Source organism: Sturnira hondurensis, unplaced genomic scaffold, assembly GCF_014824575.4.
Source record: "Sturnira hondurensis isolate 20B ecotype Veracruz unplaced genomic scaffold, ASM1482457v3 Scaffold0000648, whole genome shotgun sequence".
In the NCBI taxonomy this organism is placed as follows: domain Eukaryota; kingdom Metazoa; phylum Chordata; class Mammalia; order Chiroptera; family Phyllostomidae; genus Sturnira; species Sturnira hondurensis.
In genome coordinates this window covers 8,834,453-8,853,477 of record NW_028073279.1, presented here as the reverse complement: position 1 = coordinate 8,853,477, position 19,025 = coordinate 8,834,453, and the positions used below count along the sequence as shown (strand labels likewise).

At 38.7% G+C, this 19,025-nt stretch overlaps 1 protein-coding gene across 4 annotated transcripts in view; it reads left to right on the top strand.

The window, feature by feature from the left end:
* Nucleotides 1–19,025, top strand: part of DNAJC6 (DnaJ heat shock protein family (Hsp40) member C6) — a 157,578-nt gene that overhangs the window by 9,138 nt on the left and 129,415 nt on the right. The window contains exon 1 of one of the 4 annotated variants that reach the window (XM_037043278.1): nt 2,104–2,301. The exons of the other annotated variants lie outside the window; for them this stretch is intronic. Within the exon in view, the coding sequence (XP_036899173.1) occupies nt 2,208–2,301 (94 nt within the window). The 5' untranslated portion in view covers nt 2,104–2,207. Of the gene's footprint in view, nt 1–2,103; nt 2,302–19,025 lie in introns of those variants that run through there. 4 annotated transcript variants of the gene reach the window in all.

Sequence of the window (19,025 nt, the reverse complement as noted above, 5' to 3'; positions counted from 1 at the left end):
AATAGACTCAGAGAGGTGCAAGAACATGTCTCAGCTTACTGAAAGGACTGGTAAATGGCAGAGCCCGTGTTTGAACCCAGTCTCTCCTGCTTTAGAGCGCCTGCCTAGCCATCCAGACCCAGGGCTTGGCATTCCTCTGCCCAATTCAGTGAGTCAGCATATCTTGTGGAACCCTCTTGCCCTGAGACCATAGCTCTTTGAGGACAGAGGATGTTTTGTTCAGCGCTGTGTTATTTATTCCCAGTGTTCAGAACAGTGCCTGGCACAATGCATATTTATTGAATGAAAGAGTGAATGAGTGGTGGCTTCTCACCACCTAATTCTTCCTTTACCCTATCAGTCTCTAAAGGTGCTCCTACTAGGTGCACGGTTAGGCTGTCCTGGAGTTGGTCCTGGGAGAGAGAGATGTCCGTTATTTTGATGTCACTAATGGGCCAACGTGGTCATTGGACTTTTATTGTCAAAGGGGAGCAGGAAGTTATTATCCACTACCAAGGAAAAATGGGAGCAAAAATTAAATATTTAAAGTTTCCCCCAAATTTCAGGGAGTTTTTAAAGTGTGGCAGCTAGAAATCAACTCCAGGACCCCTAGTGGCCACAATGGCTTTCATTCTGTAGCTGTTTTGACTCTTGTGCTGTGATAATGAACTGTGAACACTAGCAATTAGTTCTCTTAAGTGTGCCCAAGCATGTTGATAATTGTACCTTACATTTATATAGGGCTTAGTTACAAAGTATTACAACTGTTCTCCCTTTTGATCTTCTAAACAACCTGGTACATACACAGGCAGGTGTGATTAGCCCCCACGTTACGGACAAGGAAACTGGTGCCACAGAGGCTAAGTCAGCTGCCCTGCACTGCTCAGCTACTACTGGGTGAGATAGGTCTTCAACCCCCTGCCCCGACTCCTCCTCCAGCAGATGTTCCAGCAACTTCTGAGGATGAGAGCAATAGGTAGGTGTATTTCTTTTTGTTGCTCTTCGTCCAACTTAGTGAAGTCCTATATTGGGTCAGTTAATCTTTTTGGATATCAGTGTGCCAATCTCTATAATGGGGGAATAAACACCACCCATCAATGAGTGTATTTGGAGCTTGTGAGGATTCCAAACTTAAAAAACAACTTCAGAGTGAAGACGTTGGCAAGGGCCCATGTGATCCGGATCAGTTTTCCATGAAATAAGTTAACTATCACCTCTCCTGACCACCCTATCTAAAATGGCACCTCTGCTCCCTCATAACCATGCTTTTATTTTTCTTCACATTATTCATTGACACTTATCTATTTAATTGGTTTGTTTATAGTCTATTTGAGTCCTCCCACAAGAATGCAATAACCATGAGAGCATGGACTTGGTCTGTTTTCTGTATTCCTAAATTCCCAACAAGCAGAATAGTGCCTGGTGCAAATACTGTTTGAAAGAAGGGAGGGAGGGAGGGAGGGAGGGAGGGAGGGAGGGAAGGAAGGAAGGAAGGAAGAAATCTGAGCTGTGTAATGATTGAAAGTAAGGTTGAATTGGATGATTGAAATATTTGCATGAATCTTCCTTGCCCTTTAACAGAGGGGTCTAATGGTCTGGTTTCCTCATACCTATTTCTGGCTTAGCCACTCAGTGGCTTGAAACCAATCACTAAAGCATTCTTGAGTATCAGTTTACACTTGGGTGAAATGGGCTCAATAACCTATGTCCAAACAGCATTCATAAGTCATCATATGCTGTGTGCCTCTGTATTGTAACAGTCTGTGAGCAGCTTGAGGACTGAGGTTGGTCCCCTTCACTGTTGTGTCCCTAGTACTTAGCAGAGAGCCTAGTGTACATAGAGGTAAAAGAAATGTTGAATGAGTAATATGTAAGAGGAAATGAATCACAGGGATTGTAATCCCCCTCCAAAGTTAAGGTCTCCATTTGAAAATAAGCCTGGTGCATGGCACATATCTTCCCCTTTCAACTTGAACCACATCTCTTCAGAGACAAGGAGGTGCTAAACAATTGGTTCCCTACTTAAGGAAAGGAAAGACATTCTTAGACTCCAGATCCAGTTCCATGCCACGTTTTGGAATTTGTGTTTACGTCTGCCTTCATCCCTGTCCTTTCCGCTCCAGTATAAGCAAAATTATAACCCTGCACACTGACTTGCATGCAATTATCAGAGACCCAGTGCTCCTCTGTTGAGGGACGTGGCCCCTGAGACTGCCGGCTGTCTGTGAATGACAAATCAAAAGTCAGGCTTGCAGAATCAGCTGGACTTTCCTGCTCATTTGCAGCAGAGGAAGGAGAGAATGAAAGATTCTGAAAATAAAGGTAAGGGCCCAACTGCAGAGGGGGAGGCAAAAAGATGCTGGAGACGAGATGGCACTCCATGTCAGGCTTAGTTTGTATTAATGACTGATTTAGCGTTACTGAGCATACATCATTTTAACAGTCTAGTTATATAATAAACATGACTTTTTTTTTTAAAGACTGACTGGCTTCTAAAAATATGCAAAAATTAAAATGACTGGCTTCTGGTTTCCAAATATTGTGTCATTCAATTTTCCATTTTTTGTGCTCCTGAATATAACCATATATTTGCATTCTTCATTTAATCTTAGCTGAGTAACATGTATTTCTACTTCATGGATTTTCTTATGATAGCTACCAGGGTTTTGGTAATTTTATATTGGGAGTATTCACAAGAATTAATATGTAGGTTTTCAGTGCATCATTGGAACTGGAATATCTGAGATACTTTGGCCTTAAAACAGTTTGGGTTCTCAAGAAAAGTGGTGACTGAGAATCCCTTAATGAACATTAATCTTTTTAGGAGGACTCAGTGGGGAGCTTTCACTGACCTTCAGAACTGTTTATCTTGCAGAGAGATATTCGGGTACAAACTCCCTCCCCATTTTTCTAGGCAGGCTTCACTCCCTAGATCCCCTATATGTTAACATTCCCAAACCCCCACCCCCCAATCACTCTAATTCCTTTGGGGGTATGGTGGAGGAGAGAAACGATTTAAATGAAAACTCAGGAAAGAAGAGGGCTCGCTGAAAATGAGCCAAGCAAATTTTAAGGTCAACCACAAGGATTATGGAGGATTCTGGGGTTTTAAATTCTGAGACTCCTTAAAATTTCTGCCGCAATTGGGGGAGGAGAGATAGACCCCCAAGGTCTTAGGAGGCTACACGTGTTCCCGATCGGATTTCCAGGACGGAGCCGTTCCTTTCCGCAGCGTTGGTCCAGCTCCTGGTCCGGGTGCAGGAGGAAGGCGCAGGGATTGCAGGCTCCCAGGGAAAGCTCCCATGTGGCCGCCAGGGCAGAGGACGCCATCTCTGCCCCTTCATGGCCTGCTGCTGCTGCCTGAGTGCTAATTTTAGGGTTTGCCTGCTCCCCCTTTCTCCCGCGCGCTTTCTCGGTTCTCTGCGCGTTTTCACAGTTCTCTTCCGGGAGCCACTGCGCATCAATTTGCACCTAACCCTTTCCCCCCACCTCACCGGTGCACTCTGCATTAAAGTAAGCCCCGGCACTTTGCCCTTGGGCACCGGGGTTTGGGTGCGCAGGCGGAGGCTGACAAGCAGCACCCGGGCAGGTCACCGGCATCAGAGTGAAATTGTTTAGGTTATTTGTGAAAAACCCAGACCCCAAACCTTGCTTCTTGTGCACACGGCTGCTGGCTTGGCTTTCTCCTGACCCAGTCAGTCTCTCTGGCTTGTTAGTAAGATTCCAACTGGTGATGGGCAGTAATGTTTATTGCAAATTAAAAATAAGAAAAGAAAACAAAACCCCCCAAAACCACACGCAGCCTGATGTCAGTGGGGAGTCTGGTATTTCAAGCTACCAAGCTGTTTGTAATGAAGGCTCTTAAGCCACCTCACAGTCTGTAACTGAGACTTAAAAAGGGGCTGGGGTAGCTGGTGCTGGTAGTAATAACATCTAATGGGCTGTGGATCATTCATATCCACATATTGATCTCTGTGGTTTGGGTGTTTAAATTTTGATGAAGCGAACTTAGCAGGGAAGAAAACAGCTATGCTGGGCCTGGTAGGTGGGAAGAAGGCCTATCCACTACTGTTTCTAAGCCAGACTCTCATGGACAAATAAAACCTGTGCGTGTGATCCAAGTATTTTAATGAGCTCAAGGAAAATGTTAGCTTGTCCTGTCCTCCCCCCGCCCCCAGTGGCTGGAGAAAAGATTTCTGGAAAGAAAAAAAATTATTTATATGCCATGTTATGCTAGGCCAGTGGCATGATTTCGAAAAAGCGAAGACTGCTGGAATTGGAGGCTCAGGTAGTGGTTAATATTCACCATGGTTTGGAATGGAAGCACTCCCAGTTTCTCAGTGCATCAGCATGTTCTAAGTTTCAAATCCCAGCTGCTTTTTGAAGTGAGTTGGTATTTAGAATTTTTGTTTCACTTTGTTTTGGAAAGAGCCTTTTAGGTTCTGGCTTGTTCTGCCACAAACTCACTAAGTGACCTAGGACTGTTTTTTTTTTTTTTTTTAGATCTCATTTTCTGTATCTCAGAAATGGAGAAATGTTAGACTAGATCACTGTTATTCAGACAGTGGGTGGTAAGAAAGCCATTTAGTGAATCTCAAGGAACCTTTAGAAAGATGAAATTGAATAGAAAATGGCAGAAATCATTACCCGTGGTAAGGGTAGACATTGTTCCCTGAAACTTCTGTTTTAGGAACTTATGTTTGTTTTGGTATATAGGTATGGGCTATATTGTTGTCAGGTTCTGTTTTTCACTGTGAATCCCAGTCAGAAAATTTGAGAAACAATGAAATAAATGGTAACTTCTTTAATTTGGTTTGCAAGGAGTCTGTAAAATGCAATTTTATATGAATGTCTTTTTTTGCTTTTATATGAGAATAGCTATAGTTTTCCTTAGATTTTCAAAGGGGGTACAAGCCCCCAAACAGGTTATAAATTACTGCATTTCTCTCAACCCTCTTCCTAGCTAATTTCTTAGAGATTAAAGGATCCTTCCAGGACTGGGAGGCGGTTAGGTGTTGACAGAGACCAGCTGAGAGTGTGATGCGATGTGGTGGAAGGAGTGTGCAAGTTGAAGAGAGGATGTGACCATGGTAACTACACCCTGAGAGCTCTTCATAGGTTCCACAGGATCAGGTGGTGACCTGAATGAGAAATGTAAATATACTAAAAATTCTAGTCTTTGTGCTGAAAGGTACCACAGAAAAATTATTAAAATGTGAATGGTTTGGAAGTCATCTCTCCTTGCAAAGACCAAAAAAGAGTAAGGTAAAATTTAAACAGGTTGACGGGCAAATAAATACTCAGGATGCTGGTCAGAGAAACTGAATTTTTATAAGCTGCCATCACATGACTTGTGTTCAGTAAATGTTAAACTGTAGTTTAATGAATGCCTTTCTTTTCCCTGTTTTTGGTATATGTTGTTTTAATTAAGACAGTCTGGCAAGGCTCTCTTATACAAGAGACATTGTGTAACATTTAGCCAGCATAACTCAAAATGCTTTGCAAACCAGAAGAAACATGTATGAGACAACTAAGAAGAAAACAGTTGAATGAATTATTAAGTAGGTATTGGCAAATATGGCAGCTAATTATAATAATAACCATAGCCCCTGTTTAATGAACCACTAGTACATGAAAAGCTGTCTGCAAGGAGCTTTACATGGTGTCACAACATTGCAAGGTAGTGGGTACTTTGCATGTAAAAGAAATGGATTAAGAAGTTTGTACAGGGATGCAGTTAGTATGTGGCAGAGGCAGGATTCAAACCCAGGTGGTTTTATCTCCCAAACCATCCATTCACATGGTAGACAAGGGCTGGAAAATAAGTAGTGTGGTAAACTGGCCGAGTTTTTAATAAAATTTTCAACATCATTAATTAATGTTAGAATTAGTTTAATTACTATAAAAGGAAATGTGAACCTTAGGAAATTAATGGCTTTTGATTAATTTTCTAGATTGCATTTATTTGGAAAATAGACATCTTTACACTCAGCTCTAAATTTTTCTTTTATTTAGTAAGTATTTTATGCAACAAGTCTGTAGAAACAGATATGAAAGGACAGGAGTGGAAAAATAAAAAAATTGGGTGGACATTTTTTTTTCTTCAAGAGTTCAAGGCAAATAGTTCTCTTTCCAATTTCTCTGTTGTTTTTTATATTTCATCTCAAAATAACAAACATGACATTTTATGAGCAATGACGTTATGTGTAGCATATTTTGATGTAGTAGAACTGGGATTAGAACATTGGTCTATGCTAGTGGTTCCTGAAAGAATTAGATTGTTTGAAATTTACTACAGTCTGACTGGGAGTTTGGGTGTGGTCAGGTGCAGACTTTTAGGGCCTAAATGTTAAAAAGACCTGAGTGTCCATCCCCCAGACTGTAATGCAAAATACAATAAGTGTAAAGAAATCCAAAAACAAATTGTGTTTTTTCTTAACCATCATGCCTACCTTGGTACTTTTAGAGAACTCAAATTCTTTCCAGGATTTTTGTTATTGCTGCTTGTGGTTGTGTGGATCGGGGAAATGATGCTTTGGCTGGGGTGATCTGTAAAATGGGTGAGCGATTTTTCGGGTGTCAGGGCGAGCATGTGTGAAAGCTGGGTTTACAGACTGGTGTGTCTGTGGTTTGCATTTGGGAATGGTATTGCTTCCCATGGGAAACTGGAATATGCAGGGAACTATAGAAGCATTCACTGGGCGGAAACCAGAAATGCTCGATGTACTGTGATGCTCCAGACTGTTCTGTCCCGTGACAAAATGTCTTATAGTCTGTGCAACTTTCGGATGTTTTGCTCAAGAGGTAAGTAAAAACCTTCTGAATTTTTCTGAGCCAGGAACATAAATTGATTTTATATATACCCTACAATTTCCAGGTTAAAAGTGATGTGTAAATTGGGGAAAGATTGTACTTAATTTTGTTGAGAACATCACTTACCCAGAGTGACACCACTTGTATGTGAGACTCCAATACAACACACCTGTCTTATTCAGAGCACAGAGGCACCCGCATCTGACCACTTTTTTATGTCCTCTGATATAGTCCTGCTTGATCATTTACATATTGAAATCCATATTGTTTTATTATAACTTTTCTTTGACTTCTCTTTTATGTTATAGTTGATGTGTTACATACCTCTTTTAAAAATTTTGTGTTAGGTAGGTTATTTTATCTTTGCATTTCATTTTGAGATACTAAACAGGGAACTATAAAATATGTTTTATATTTATATATATTTGTGTTACTCCATTTATAAAATTACTTTGTCCTCCTTAATATTTTAAAAAAATTTGAGCCAACAGTAAAACTTTTCGAGATTATATATTTAACTCTATATTTCTGGTTCCTTAATAAATTTTAGAACTACCGCAGTGACATCGAGCTGAGCATAAATTTTTCTCTTTAAGTGCAGAAATACTGGGATGTAGGCATTATTTGTCTAAAAAAAGTCACCATTTTAAATTTTTTTATGATACTGTAACTGGTACTTTAAAATTTAATTTTCTTATTGTTGCTAGATATAGAAATACAATTGATTTTTAAAAAATATTTAAAAGGTTTTATTTATTTTTTGAGAGAGGGAAAGGGAAGGAAAGAGGGAGAGAAACATCAGTGTGTGGCTGCCTCTCACACACTGCCTATTGAGGACCTGGCCCACAACCCAGGTGTGTGCCTTGACTGGCAATCAACCGGAAACCCTTTGGTTCACAGGCCGGTGCTCAATCTTCTGAGCCATACCAGACAGGTCAGAAATATAACTGATTTTTTTTTAAATTTTTTATTTGTTTCTCTTTAGAAGGAAAGGGAAGGAAAGGAGAGAGGGAGAGAAATATCAATGTATGGTTGCTTCTCGTGCATCCCCTGCTGGGAACTGGCCCATGCTGGGAACTGGCCTGCAACCCAGGCATGTGCCCTGACTGGGAATCGAACCTCGATCTTTTGGTTCACAGGCCCGCACTCAGTCCACTGAGCTATACCAGCCAGGGGGTATAACTGATTTTTATTCATTGACTTGTTCAATGTTCTTGGTAAATTCATTTATTATTTTTAATAGCTTTTAGATTTTGGGGGTTTACTATGTAGTCACTTGTTTTTCTATGAACACTGATAGCTTTATTTCTTCCTTTCAAATCTTACCCTTTTTATTTCTTACCTTACTGCACTAAGATCTCTCTCACAATATTGAATAGAAGTAGCAATTGTGAGTATCTTGTTCCTCATCTCAGGGGAAAAACCATCGACCTTTCATCATTAAGTATGCTGTTTGATGTAAGATTTGTAGAGATATCTTCTATTTCTACTGTGCTAAGTTTTTATAAATTGGTGCTGAGTTTTATCAAATGTTTGTATTGTGATGATCATGTGGTTGTTCTGATTTATTTTGTTAATATGATGAATGGCATTGATTTTGAGTGTTAAACCAACTTTGCATTTCTCAAATAAACTGAACAGTTATGGTAAGTTTTCTTTTTTATATATTACTGCATTTGACTTGCTAATATTTTCTTGAGGAATAACTTTGTTCATGGGAGATATTAACTTGTAATTTTTTATTGGTGTGGTCCCCTTTTCAAGTTTTGACATCAAGGTTTTGCTGAACTTATAAAACAAGTTAGAAAGTATTTTCTCTCTTTCTATTCCCAGGAGTTTAGTGAGATGGGAATCATTTAAAAATGTCTGGAGAATTCCCTGGTGAAACCATATGGGTCTGGAAATTTTGTTCTGGGAAGGTTTTAAATTATGAATGCATTTATTTTAATATATATAGACTTACTCCAATTTTCTATTTTTTGTGTGTGTGTTTTAGTAGGTTGTATTTTTCTTGGAATTTGTTGATGTCATCTGAATTTTCAAATTTATTGTCATAAGGTTTTCTTTATATATACTCTCTTGTGATCTTTATAAATTCTTTAGGTTGTTTGATCTTGCCCCTATTTTTTATTCCTGATGTCAACATTTTTCTTTTATAATGGTAATTCTTATTTTTTTCAATGTATTGCTGAAGTTTTATGAATTTTATAATCTTTGCAAATGACTAGCATTTTTTTACTTGTTTGTGGGTTTTTTTTGTATTGTACAGGGGTAGGCAAAAGTAGGTTTACAGTTGTAATGCAAATAAATAATGCTATAATTGATAAATAATAATGCAAGAATAACCACTGTGTTTTGCATGCTCACAACTGTACACCTACTTTTGACAATTGCTACATATTTGTTTTCTACCTCTAGAGTGTACTTATTTTAAATACAATTTGGTTCTAATCTTCTGAAAACTTTTCTAGTTTTTTTGAAGTGGAAGGTAAAGTTTTATTTTAACAAATGTTTTTATTTAAAGGCTAGACATTTCCCCCTAAGCATAGCTTTAGCTGCATCTTGCAAATTTTATGGCGTATTCTTATCATTTAATTTACTCCATAATTTCCATTGTGATTTTTTTTGACCCACAGAGTAACATAGAAATTTACTTTTTGATTTTTAAGCAGTTGGAGAATTTCTAGTTATCTTTTTGCTCTTGGTTTCTAGCTTACTTTTAATGTGATTAGAGAACATAGTTGGTTGGCCAGAAAGTATGTATGGTTTTTACTATAAAATAAAAGTCACATTTTTCACTTTCACCAATAACTTTATTTATTTGATATTTTGAAGATGTCGGCTATCTTCTGCTATTGGCTGCTAGTGAGTAGAGGCCAGGGGTGCTGCTGAACATCTTCAAATACATAAGACAGTGCCACAGCAAAGAATTATCAGTAGTACCAAGAAACATTGCAAACCACTTTTGAGATGTTTGATTAGTCACAGCATCTTCTCCATACATGGCAGTCAGCATCTTCTCCATACATGGCACAAATCTTTTTTTTTGCATTTCAGTTACCTTTCTTTTTGCATTTCAGTTACCTTTCTTGAAATAATAAAGCATAATATGCTGAAAGTGTTGCATATTTTCTTCCATCTTCAATATTAAAATGTCTGCACAAAATTTACCAATTTTGATAAGTTTTTTTTTTGGTCCAGGAAATGTAAATCAATTAATAACAAAATTTTAAAAAGGAAATAGAGCCCTGTCTGGTGTAGCTCAGTGGATTGAGCATGAGCCTGTAAACCAAAGGATCATGGTTCGATTCCCAGTCAGGGCACATGCCTGGGTTGCAGGCCAGTTCCCAACAGGGGATGCACAAGAGGCAACCATACGTGGATATTTCTCTCCCTCTCTCCTTCCCTTCCCCTCTAAAGATAAATAAATAAAATCTTTAAAAAAAGAGGAAATAGAAGTAGGAGACAGGGTGGTATATGTCAAATGGTATAAAATTTTGGTTATATAAGAGGAATATGTCCAAGAGATCTGCTGTACAATATGGTGCTTGTGGTTAACAGTAACACTTTATAAAAAGTATTGTCACCATAAAGTGTAACAATTAAGTATTATATATTTATTTTTTAAAATATATTTTATTGATTATGCTATTATAGTTGTCCCATTTTTTCTCCCCTTTATTCACCTGTGCCCTGAACCCCCCTCCCACCAGCATTCATCCCACCTTAGTTCGTGTCCATGGGTGATACATATAAGTTCTTTGGCTTCTCTGTCTCCTACCTCCCCCTATTTTGTGCCTACCAATTATCCTTCTTATTCCTGTACCTTCCTCCCCCATTTTCCCTCTCCTCTCCCCCACTGATAACTTTCCATTTGATCTCCATTTCTGTGATTCTGTTCCTCTTCTAGTTGTGTGCTTGGTTTTTGTTTTTGTTTTTTAGGTTAAGTTGTTGATAGTTGTGAGTTTGTTGTTATTTTACTGTTTGTATTTTTTATCTTATTTTTCTTAGATAATTCCCTTTAACATTTCATATAATACAGGCTTGGTGATGATGAACTCCTTTAACTTGACCTTATCTGGGAAGCACTTTACCTGCCCTCCCATTCTAAATGATATCTTTACTGGATAGAGTAATCTTGGATGTAGGTTCTCACCTTTCATGACTTCAAATACTTCTTTCCAGTCCCTTCTTGCCTGCAAGGTTTCTTTTGAGAAATCAGCTGATAGTCTTATGGGAACGCCTTTGTAGGTAACTGTCTCCTTTTCTCTTGCTGTTTTTCAGATTCTCTCCTCCTTAATCTTGAGTAATATAATTATGATGTGTCTTGGTGTGTGCTTCCTTGGGTCCAACTTCTTTGGGACTCTGAGCTTCCTGGACTTCCTGGAAGTCTATTTCTTTTGCCAGATTTGGAAAGTTCTCCTTTGTTATTTTTTCAAATAAGTTTTCAATTTTTTGCTCTTCCTCTTCTCCTTCTGACACCCCTATGATTCTATGATTTGGATGTTGGAATGTTTAAAGTTGTCCCAGAGGTTCCTAAGCCTCCCCTCATTTTTTTTTTTGAATTCTTGTTCTTCATTCATTCTAGTTGAATGTTTATTTCTTCCTTCTGCTCCAAATCATGGATTTGAGTCCTGGTTTCCTTCTCATCACTCTTGGTTCCCTGTGTATTTTTCTTGATTTCACTTTGCATAGGCTTCTTTTTTTCCTCTACCTTGTGACCATACTCACTATTTCTGTAAGCATCCTGATTACCAGTGTTTTGAACTCTGCATCTGATAGATTGGCTACCTCCTCATTGCTTAGTTCTATTTTTGGAGGTTTGATCTGTTCTTTCATTTGGGCCATATTTTTTTGTTTCAGCATACCTATTATGTTGCAAGGAGCAGAGCCTTAGGTATTTGCTAGGGTGGGGAAATCCACATCTCTAAGTTGTGGTGCTGTATGTGGGGGAGGGGTCCGAGAAGGAATGATGCCGCTCGGTTGGCTTTCGGGAAGCTTTCAATCACTTCCCCTGCTAGCCACAAACAGATTGGGCCCTTCTGGTGCTGATTCCTGGGTGGGTAGGTTTGTGTACATTCTAGGACCATGGGTCTCTCCAATGAACTCTTCTTTGAGGGTGGGAGTTTCTCCCACTGCCGCAACCCTCAAAGGTCTTTACAGCCAGAGGTTTTTTTTTTTTTTAATTTAAAAAGATTTTATTTATTTATTTCTCTTTAGAGGGGAAGGAGAGAGAGAGAGAAACATCAATGTATGGTTGCCTTCTGTGCGTCCCCTGCTGGTAGTTAGCCTGCAAGGAACCAGCCTGCAACCCAGGCATGTGCCCTGACTGGGAATCGAACTGCGATCGTCTGGTCTGCAGGCCCGCGCTCAACCCACTGAGCTACACCAGCCAGGGCTACAGCCAGAGGTTTTGAGGCTCTCTTTTTCCATGCTGGAACCCTGGGTTATACAGTCTGTCTCACTCCCCAGTTGTTCCTCCTGGTTTATCCTCCCCTGTCCGCCAGCCACTGCCTTTCCCGGTCTATCAACTGCCACCTTGCCACAAGTCCTCTCTACCCTGGCTCTGCCCCTCTTACCAGTCTGGATGAATGTTTCTTCTTGGTTGTCAGAGTTCCATACAGTTTGATTTCCTGGCAGTTGTGGTTGTTTTTTGTTTTTAAATTTCTTGTTGTCCTTCTTTTGGTTGTGTGAGGGGGCAAAGTGTGTCTACCTATACTGTCATCTTGGCCAGAAGTCTAAGTTTTTTAAAATTGCATGGTGATATGACAGCTGTCATAATACAATTTAACAAAATTGCTTTGAGTGAAGTTAAAGACAATTAAGCACTACTACAGCAATTGTATGGAAAAAATTATATGAACTTTTTGGTCAGCGAAATATTTTTTTTGCCACTTGCTTTGGGGCTCTGCATATTATCAATTTTGTATATATATTGTATGTATACTTTAGAAGAATGGGCATACTTAGGTTGTTTAGTTCCATATTCAGTTGGAACTGAATATGGAACATATTAGTTCCATAATATGTNCAATTTAACAAAATTGCTTTGAGTGAAGTTAAAGACAATTAAGCACTACTACAGCAATTGTATGGAAAAAATTATATGAACTTTTTGGCCAGCGAAATATTTTTTTTGCCACTTGCTTTGGGGCTCTGCATATTATCAATTTTGTATATATATTGTATGTATACTTTAGAAGAATGGGCATACTTAGGTTGTTTAGTTCCATATTCTAATATGTCAGTTGTGCTGTTTTTATCATAGACGGATCTTCTTTGTCCTTACTTTTTTTTTCCTCATTCAATTGGTTCCCGAGAGAGGGTTAAACTCTCCCATTATGATTTTGGGTTTACCTGTTTTTCTTTTTATATTTGCCAACTTTTGCTTTATTTAACATTGAGGCTGTTATTAGGTATGTATTATAGAAGTTTAGAATTACTGTATCTTTATTATGAAATGTCTCTCTTTAACTCTAGTAATACTTTCTGCCTTGAAGTCTACCTTACTAATATTAATGTAGCCATACCCAGTTTCTCTGGGCTAATTTATACATGGTATATCTTTTTCCATCTTTACACTTCAGTTTTTCGGTGTACACCGATTGGTTGCCTCTTGTATGCATCCCCATTAGGGACTATACCTGCAACATTAGCATGTGCCCTGACCAGGTATTGACCTAGAGACCTTTTGTTTTGTGGGATGATGTCCAACCAACTAAGCCACACCAGTCAGGGCTCTTTTAGTACCTATTTACTATAAGAGAATAGTATCATTGTTTTTGGTCTGGAAATGAATTAATTTTTCCTTTGATTTTTAAGATAATTTTATTAGGTGTGGTAGAATTCTGGGGAAGCAGATTTCCTCTCCCTACTCCGGTTACTGTAAAGATGTCTCTTTATTGTCTTCTGGCTTTCATCCTTCCTTGGAAAAGTTGGCTGTCAGTCTTATTTTTGTTACTTGTTTTTGTTATTTGATGTTACATCTTTTGTCATTTGACTATTTTTAAAACTTCTCTCTCTGTATTTGGTTTGCAGCAGTTTTCCTAACCGGTGGTTTTTCTTGTATTTATTATATAAATATTTACAATATAAATATTTATTATATAAATATTATATAAATATATAAGTATTCAGTTTGTAGTGTCTAACCCTTCTTGAGTCTGTGTAGCTTGCTTTTTTTTTATAATTCTCATAGTTGTCTGCTACTATATTTTAACATATTATTTCTGTTTCATTTTCTTTTTTCTTTCTGGGATTCCTACTTTTATGTTGGAACTTTTTACCTTCCCATGTATATATTCTTTATTTTCTGTATTTTTAGAACTTTTCTCTTTTTATCAGTTTGATTATTGTTTTGCTATCTAAGGGTTCACTGGCTCTCTTTGCTGCATCTAATTTATTATTACAATCTATTAATTTCTTGATTTTATTTTGTATTTTTCACTTCTAGAATTTTTATTATATTTAAGAAAATAGATACTCCATCTTGTCAATTATTTCCTCAAATATATTAATAAGTCATGTTATTTTATTTTTATCTTTTTAATAATGAAAACATTTTTAAAAGATTTTATTTATTTTTACAGAGGGGAAGGGAAGGAGAAAGACGGAGAAAGAAACATCAATATGTGGTTGCCTCTTGAGTGCCCCCTATTGGGGACCTGGCCTGCAACCCAGGCATGTGCTCTGACTGGAAATCGAACCAGCGACCCTTTGATTTGCAGGCTGGCACTCAATCCACTGAGCCACTCCAGGGAGGGCCATTTTGTAGACTTTTAAAGTTTGCCTGCTCTAGTTTTCCCTAATCCTAGGTCCCAGGAGTACTGACTGAGAACCTGAGATATTTCCCTTGGCAGGTCCTAACGTCCAATTTTTGTCTTGTTAGTACTGTGCATTCACTGAAAACTTCACTCTGCAAAATGTTCATTCTGCTTTTCATCTCTCTCTCTCTCTCTCTTTTTTTTTTGTTCTGAGCCCCTTGCCCTGTGCAACTTCTGTTAGTAATATTTCAAGGCGAAAGCTCATATCAGACTGACTTCTCTGATTCCGTGTAGGGTGTGATTTTTCAGTCCTGAACTTCACTTTTTGTCTCTACAGCCCCGTGACAGTGTCTAAACTTGTGACTTGTGTAGGCTGCTCTCTGCCTGTTTCTAACTTCTTACTACATACAAAAATCAGCAAACACCCTATGTGGGTAAAATGGGCTTTCAGGGAGATGGGCTTACCTCAGGGAGCTTCTTGTCTCTTTGTGATCTGGCTCCCCAAACTCCGACTGATCAGTAGGTCTCCTATTACTTCAAGCAGATGTTTGTGGGTTTTATTTGGCTTTTCTCACTGCCCTCAGCACAAGTGTTGGTTTGCTACAATTCACTCTATTATAACTGGAAGTTAAATCACACCCTGGTGTTTTTTAAAAAAATGTAGACTATATTAAAAAATAAAAATAGCGGAACAAAGAACCCAGATACCAGTGACATTTTAAACATCTTACATAAATAAAAAACGTATGTATAATTGACTTCTAGCTACTGTTTCTTGCTTATTAAAGCTTGCCAATATCATCTTTTCCCATATTTTCTCTGAAATGATTACAAAGTTCTGTTGCTTTTTTCCAGAGAATATGGACTTCTTCATTAGTAGTAGCCTTCCACCCACATGTTTAATACTTTTGTGTCTTTATTATCTGTAATTGTCAACTTTCACCTCCCAAGTTTAATACTGTTCTGAAAGTTACAAGATAACTTGAATGATAAAGTTACAAAACATTCCAGAAAACTTGTTACCTTAGCTTTTACTCAACCTTTTACCATAGCCAAGACTGTATTTTTTTAAACATCCTTCTCAGGTTGCACGGCGCTGTATAGTGCTAGTTGTACCCATGAGCTTCGTGTCGTTGCCCAGGTCCTTAGTCTCTCAAATGCAAGTTCAGTTCATTCACTTATTCATCTCATTTTTTGGCAATAGAATCTCCTTCTTTCTCAGATACACACTAGGATAATTCTAGGTTAGGACAATAAATAGCTCTACTCAAATGGGACCTAAAAGTGAAGGGTAATTGGTGCATTACCCAAATATGGAGCTATCACACTACCCAGATTTTTCAATCAAAGTTAAATAAACAAACTTATTTTTCAAATGTGTTTCTCTACTTCAGTGTTGGTAATGTTCTGGTACGTGATCTGGTTGCTGGTTTTTTAGGTACCATTTGGGAAAATTCATTGAGCTAAAACACATGATTTGATCATACTTCAGTGTGTCTATTACACTTCATTAGAAATTTTGAAATGAACTAATGTTGTTAAATACAAAAAAAGTGCCAAGGATGAAACAGCTTGGGAACCACTGACCAGTTTCAGTGTCCAGTCTCAGAATGACTAGGGATGGGGAAACTGAAGCTTAGAGAGGGAAAATTATTTGGGGGTTGGAGGGAGCATCACATATAGTAGGGACTGACTCTCAGGCCTGTGACTAGTACTGTCTTAACTTTCGTAGCTGGTTGACTCTGAAAGGAGATGAGGAAAAATCCAGAATGCACTAGCATTGGAGCTTGATGACATTCTCACAACCCCAAATGCATCTCACATGAGTCATCATTAACTCCCAACTCTTTTTTTGCCCTCTTAAACCTCTTCCCTGGTCATTTGAAAAGAGATACTTTTATCTCATGTGAACTCGGAGATGGTTATTTTAATACCTAAGAATCATTTGACTGCATATGCTTAGAAAAAAACAGTAATCTGTGCCTGTGAAATTCAACAACAGCCCAGCACAAGGTACTTCGTTTCCCTTTCTAAGCCATTTTTAGTTTGGTGCTGTATGGTTTAAATTTAGAATACTTTCTCCAAACTGGGGGTGGGGGTGTTGGTACAGAGGATGAACCCAGCTGTGACTCCTGCGGCTGCAAGTTACATGGTAAAATCAAGAAACCACTGTTGCAGGGGAGGGCTCTCCGGGGGGGGGGGGATGCAAGAGAGCAGACTTACCTTGGTTGGGGTAGTGGGGAGCGTGGGAGAAAGAAACAGTGGGAGGTGTCTCTTCTTTCCCTCCAGCCCCTATGGGACTTGGCCTACCGAGGATGTGGTGAGGGTATTTCGTACACATACACACATACAGACATGCACACACACAGTGGCACACACACATAGCTTGGCTTTGAATTGGCGGTATGTCATTAAGTTATCCTGATTTGTTTCACTTCTTGAAAGGCTAGATTTTGAATTTCCAATTCTGTTTCTCCCACCTGGAATATATTCTGCCCCCCCCCTTTCAAATAGTTCTTCTCTTTTTTCAAATGGTAGCTTCCTCTGGAAGGATTTCTCCGACTACAGTCCCCTCCCTATGCCCTGCTTTGTAACACACTCCTAACATGTTGTGTTTTCCCTTTCATGTCCCTTCCCATACTTTTAATTAGTAGATTAAATTTTGGCACATTGTAGGCCTTCAATACTGTAAAATGGAGGGAGGAAAGAAAAAAGAAATGAAGAAAAGGAGAGTGGGAGAGGGAAAGGAAGGGGAGGCGACGGAGCCACATTTGGACCCTTCCTCATAAACTTAACAAGGTGGAGCCTCAGTTTTCTCATTTTCAAAATTGAAATAGTAATACCCAGCTTATAGGGTAGGTATGAGACTAAAATAATATATCAAAAGAATCTAGCAAGTGCCTGACACATAGTAGGTACTCCATACATTGTAAGTAAAAAGTGTATATGTTCTGCCCTGGCTGGTGTAGCTCAGTGGATTGAGCACGGGCCTGCAAACCACACGATTGCGGTTCGATTTCCAGTCAGGGCACATGCCTGGGTTGCAGGCCAGTTCCCAGCAGGGGATGCACGAGAGGCAACCATACATTGATATTTCTCTCCCTCTCTCCTTCTCTTCCCCTCTAAAGATAAATAAAATAAAATCTTAAAAAAAGTGTATATGTTCCCAAAAGCAAATTATGAAAACCACAAAAGCTCAGAGAAAACCCATAAGAACCATTTATTATTCCATCCCTTGGAGATAATTGCTGTTAAAATTTGAGTGTGGGCCCTGGTGTGTATGGTTCCTTGGCTTGAGCGTCATCCTGTAAACCAAAAATTTACCAGTTTGATTCCTGGTCAGGGCAGCTAGGTGGTAGATTCGATCCCCAGTTGGGGCGTGTATGAGAGGCAACCTATCGATGTTTCTCTCTCACATCAATGTTTCACCCTTCCTTCCCTCTTCTCTAAAATCAATAAGCATGTCCTCTGGCGAGGACAGAAAAAATTTGAATGTATTCCCTCTCTGATAAATCTATATATCCATAAAAGTGCTTTACTTTGTTGAGATCTGTTTTTGTCACTTAACATGACTACCTTCTTTCCACATATTTAGTGTCTGAAAAATACTACTGAATTAACAATATTTCATAATACTAATTTGGCTTTCAGTTTTTTTTAAAGGAGATTTAGACACCGGTGCTTTTAACCAAACTCCACTTAGTAGGAAAAAGTGTTTTGCTTTAGGAGGATAATTGACATTCCAGAGTAAATAAATAATATAGTAGATAGGGTACATCATGACTTTTTCTTTTATTCTTCTTTTTAAAAATGACATTGCTTGTTTATTTTGGTGGCCTGGAAGATTAGTTTAGATTTTTAAAGAAATGAGGCAGCCAGGTGGAATGAAAAATTTGTCGTTCTAGAAGTTAAGAGATCTGAAATTTTCCTACTTATAGTCCAGTCACTGACTCGCCTTAGGTTAGTCATTTCACATTGCACTGTGCTTGTCACAAAGGTGATGTCTGTCCCAGCTGGTGTGGCTCAGTGAATTGAGCGCCCCTGCAAACCAAAGGGTAGCCAGTTTGATTCCTAGTTGGGGCATATGCCTGGGTTGTGGGCCAGACGCCCAGTGAGGCATGCATGGGAGGCAACCACACATTGATGTTTCTCTTCCTCTCTTTCCCCCTCCCTTCACCTCTCTCTAAAAAATCAAATAAATAAAATCTTAAAAAAAACGAAACAAAGGTGATGCCCATGATACATTTATGGAATCATTTCATATATCCCCCACCTGCAGCTTGGGGGACGGATGAGCATGGGCTGCATGAAACTGACTCTTACTGTGTGTGCATTGTTCTCCCACAAAACCAGAACCTAATTTTCATTGTGTTAATTAGTACTCTGCATTAGTCATTTGAATAGCAAAATTCCAAATTGGATAGAACAGTGGCCATCTGAGTTTGTTTTTGTGATCATCTACACATCACT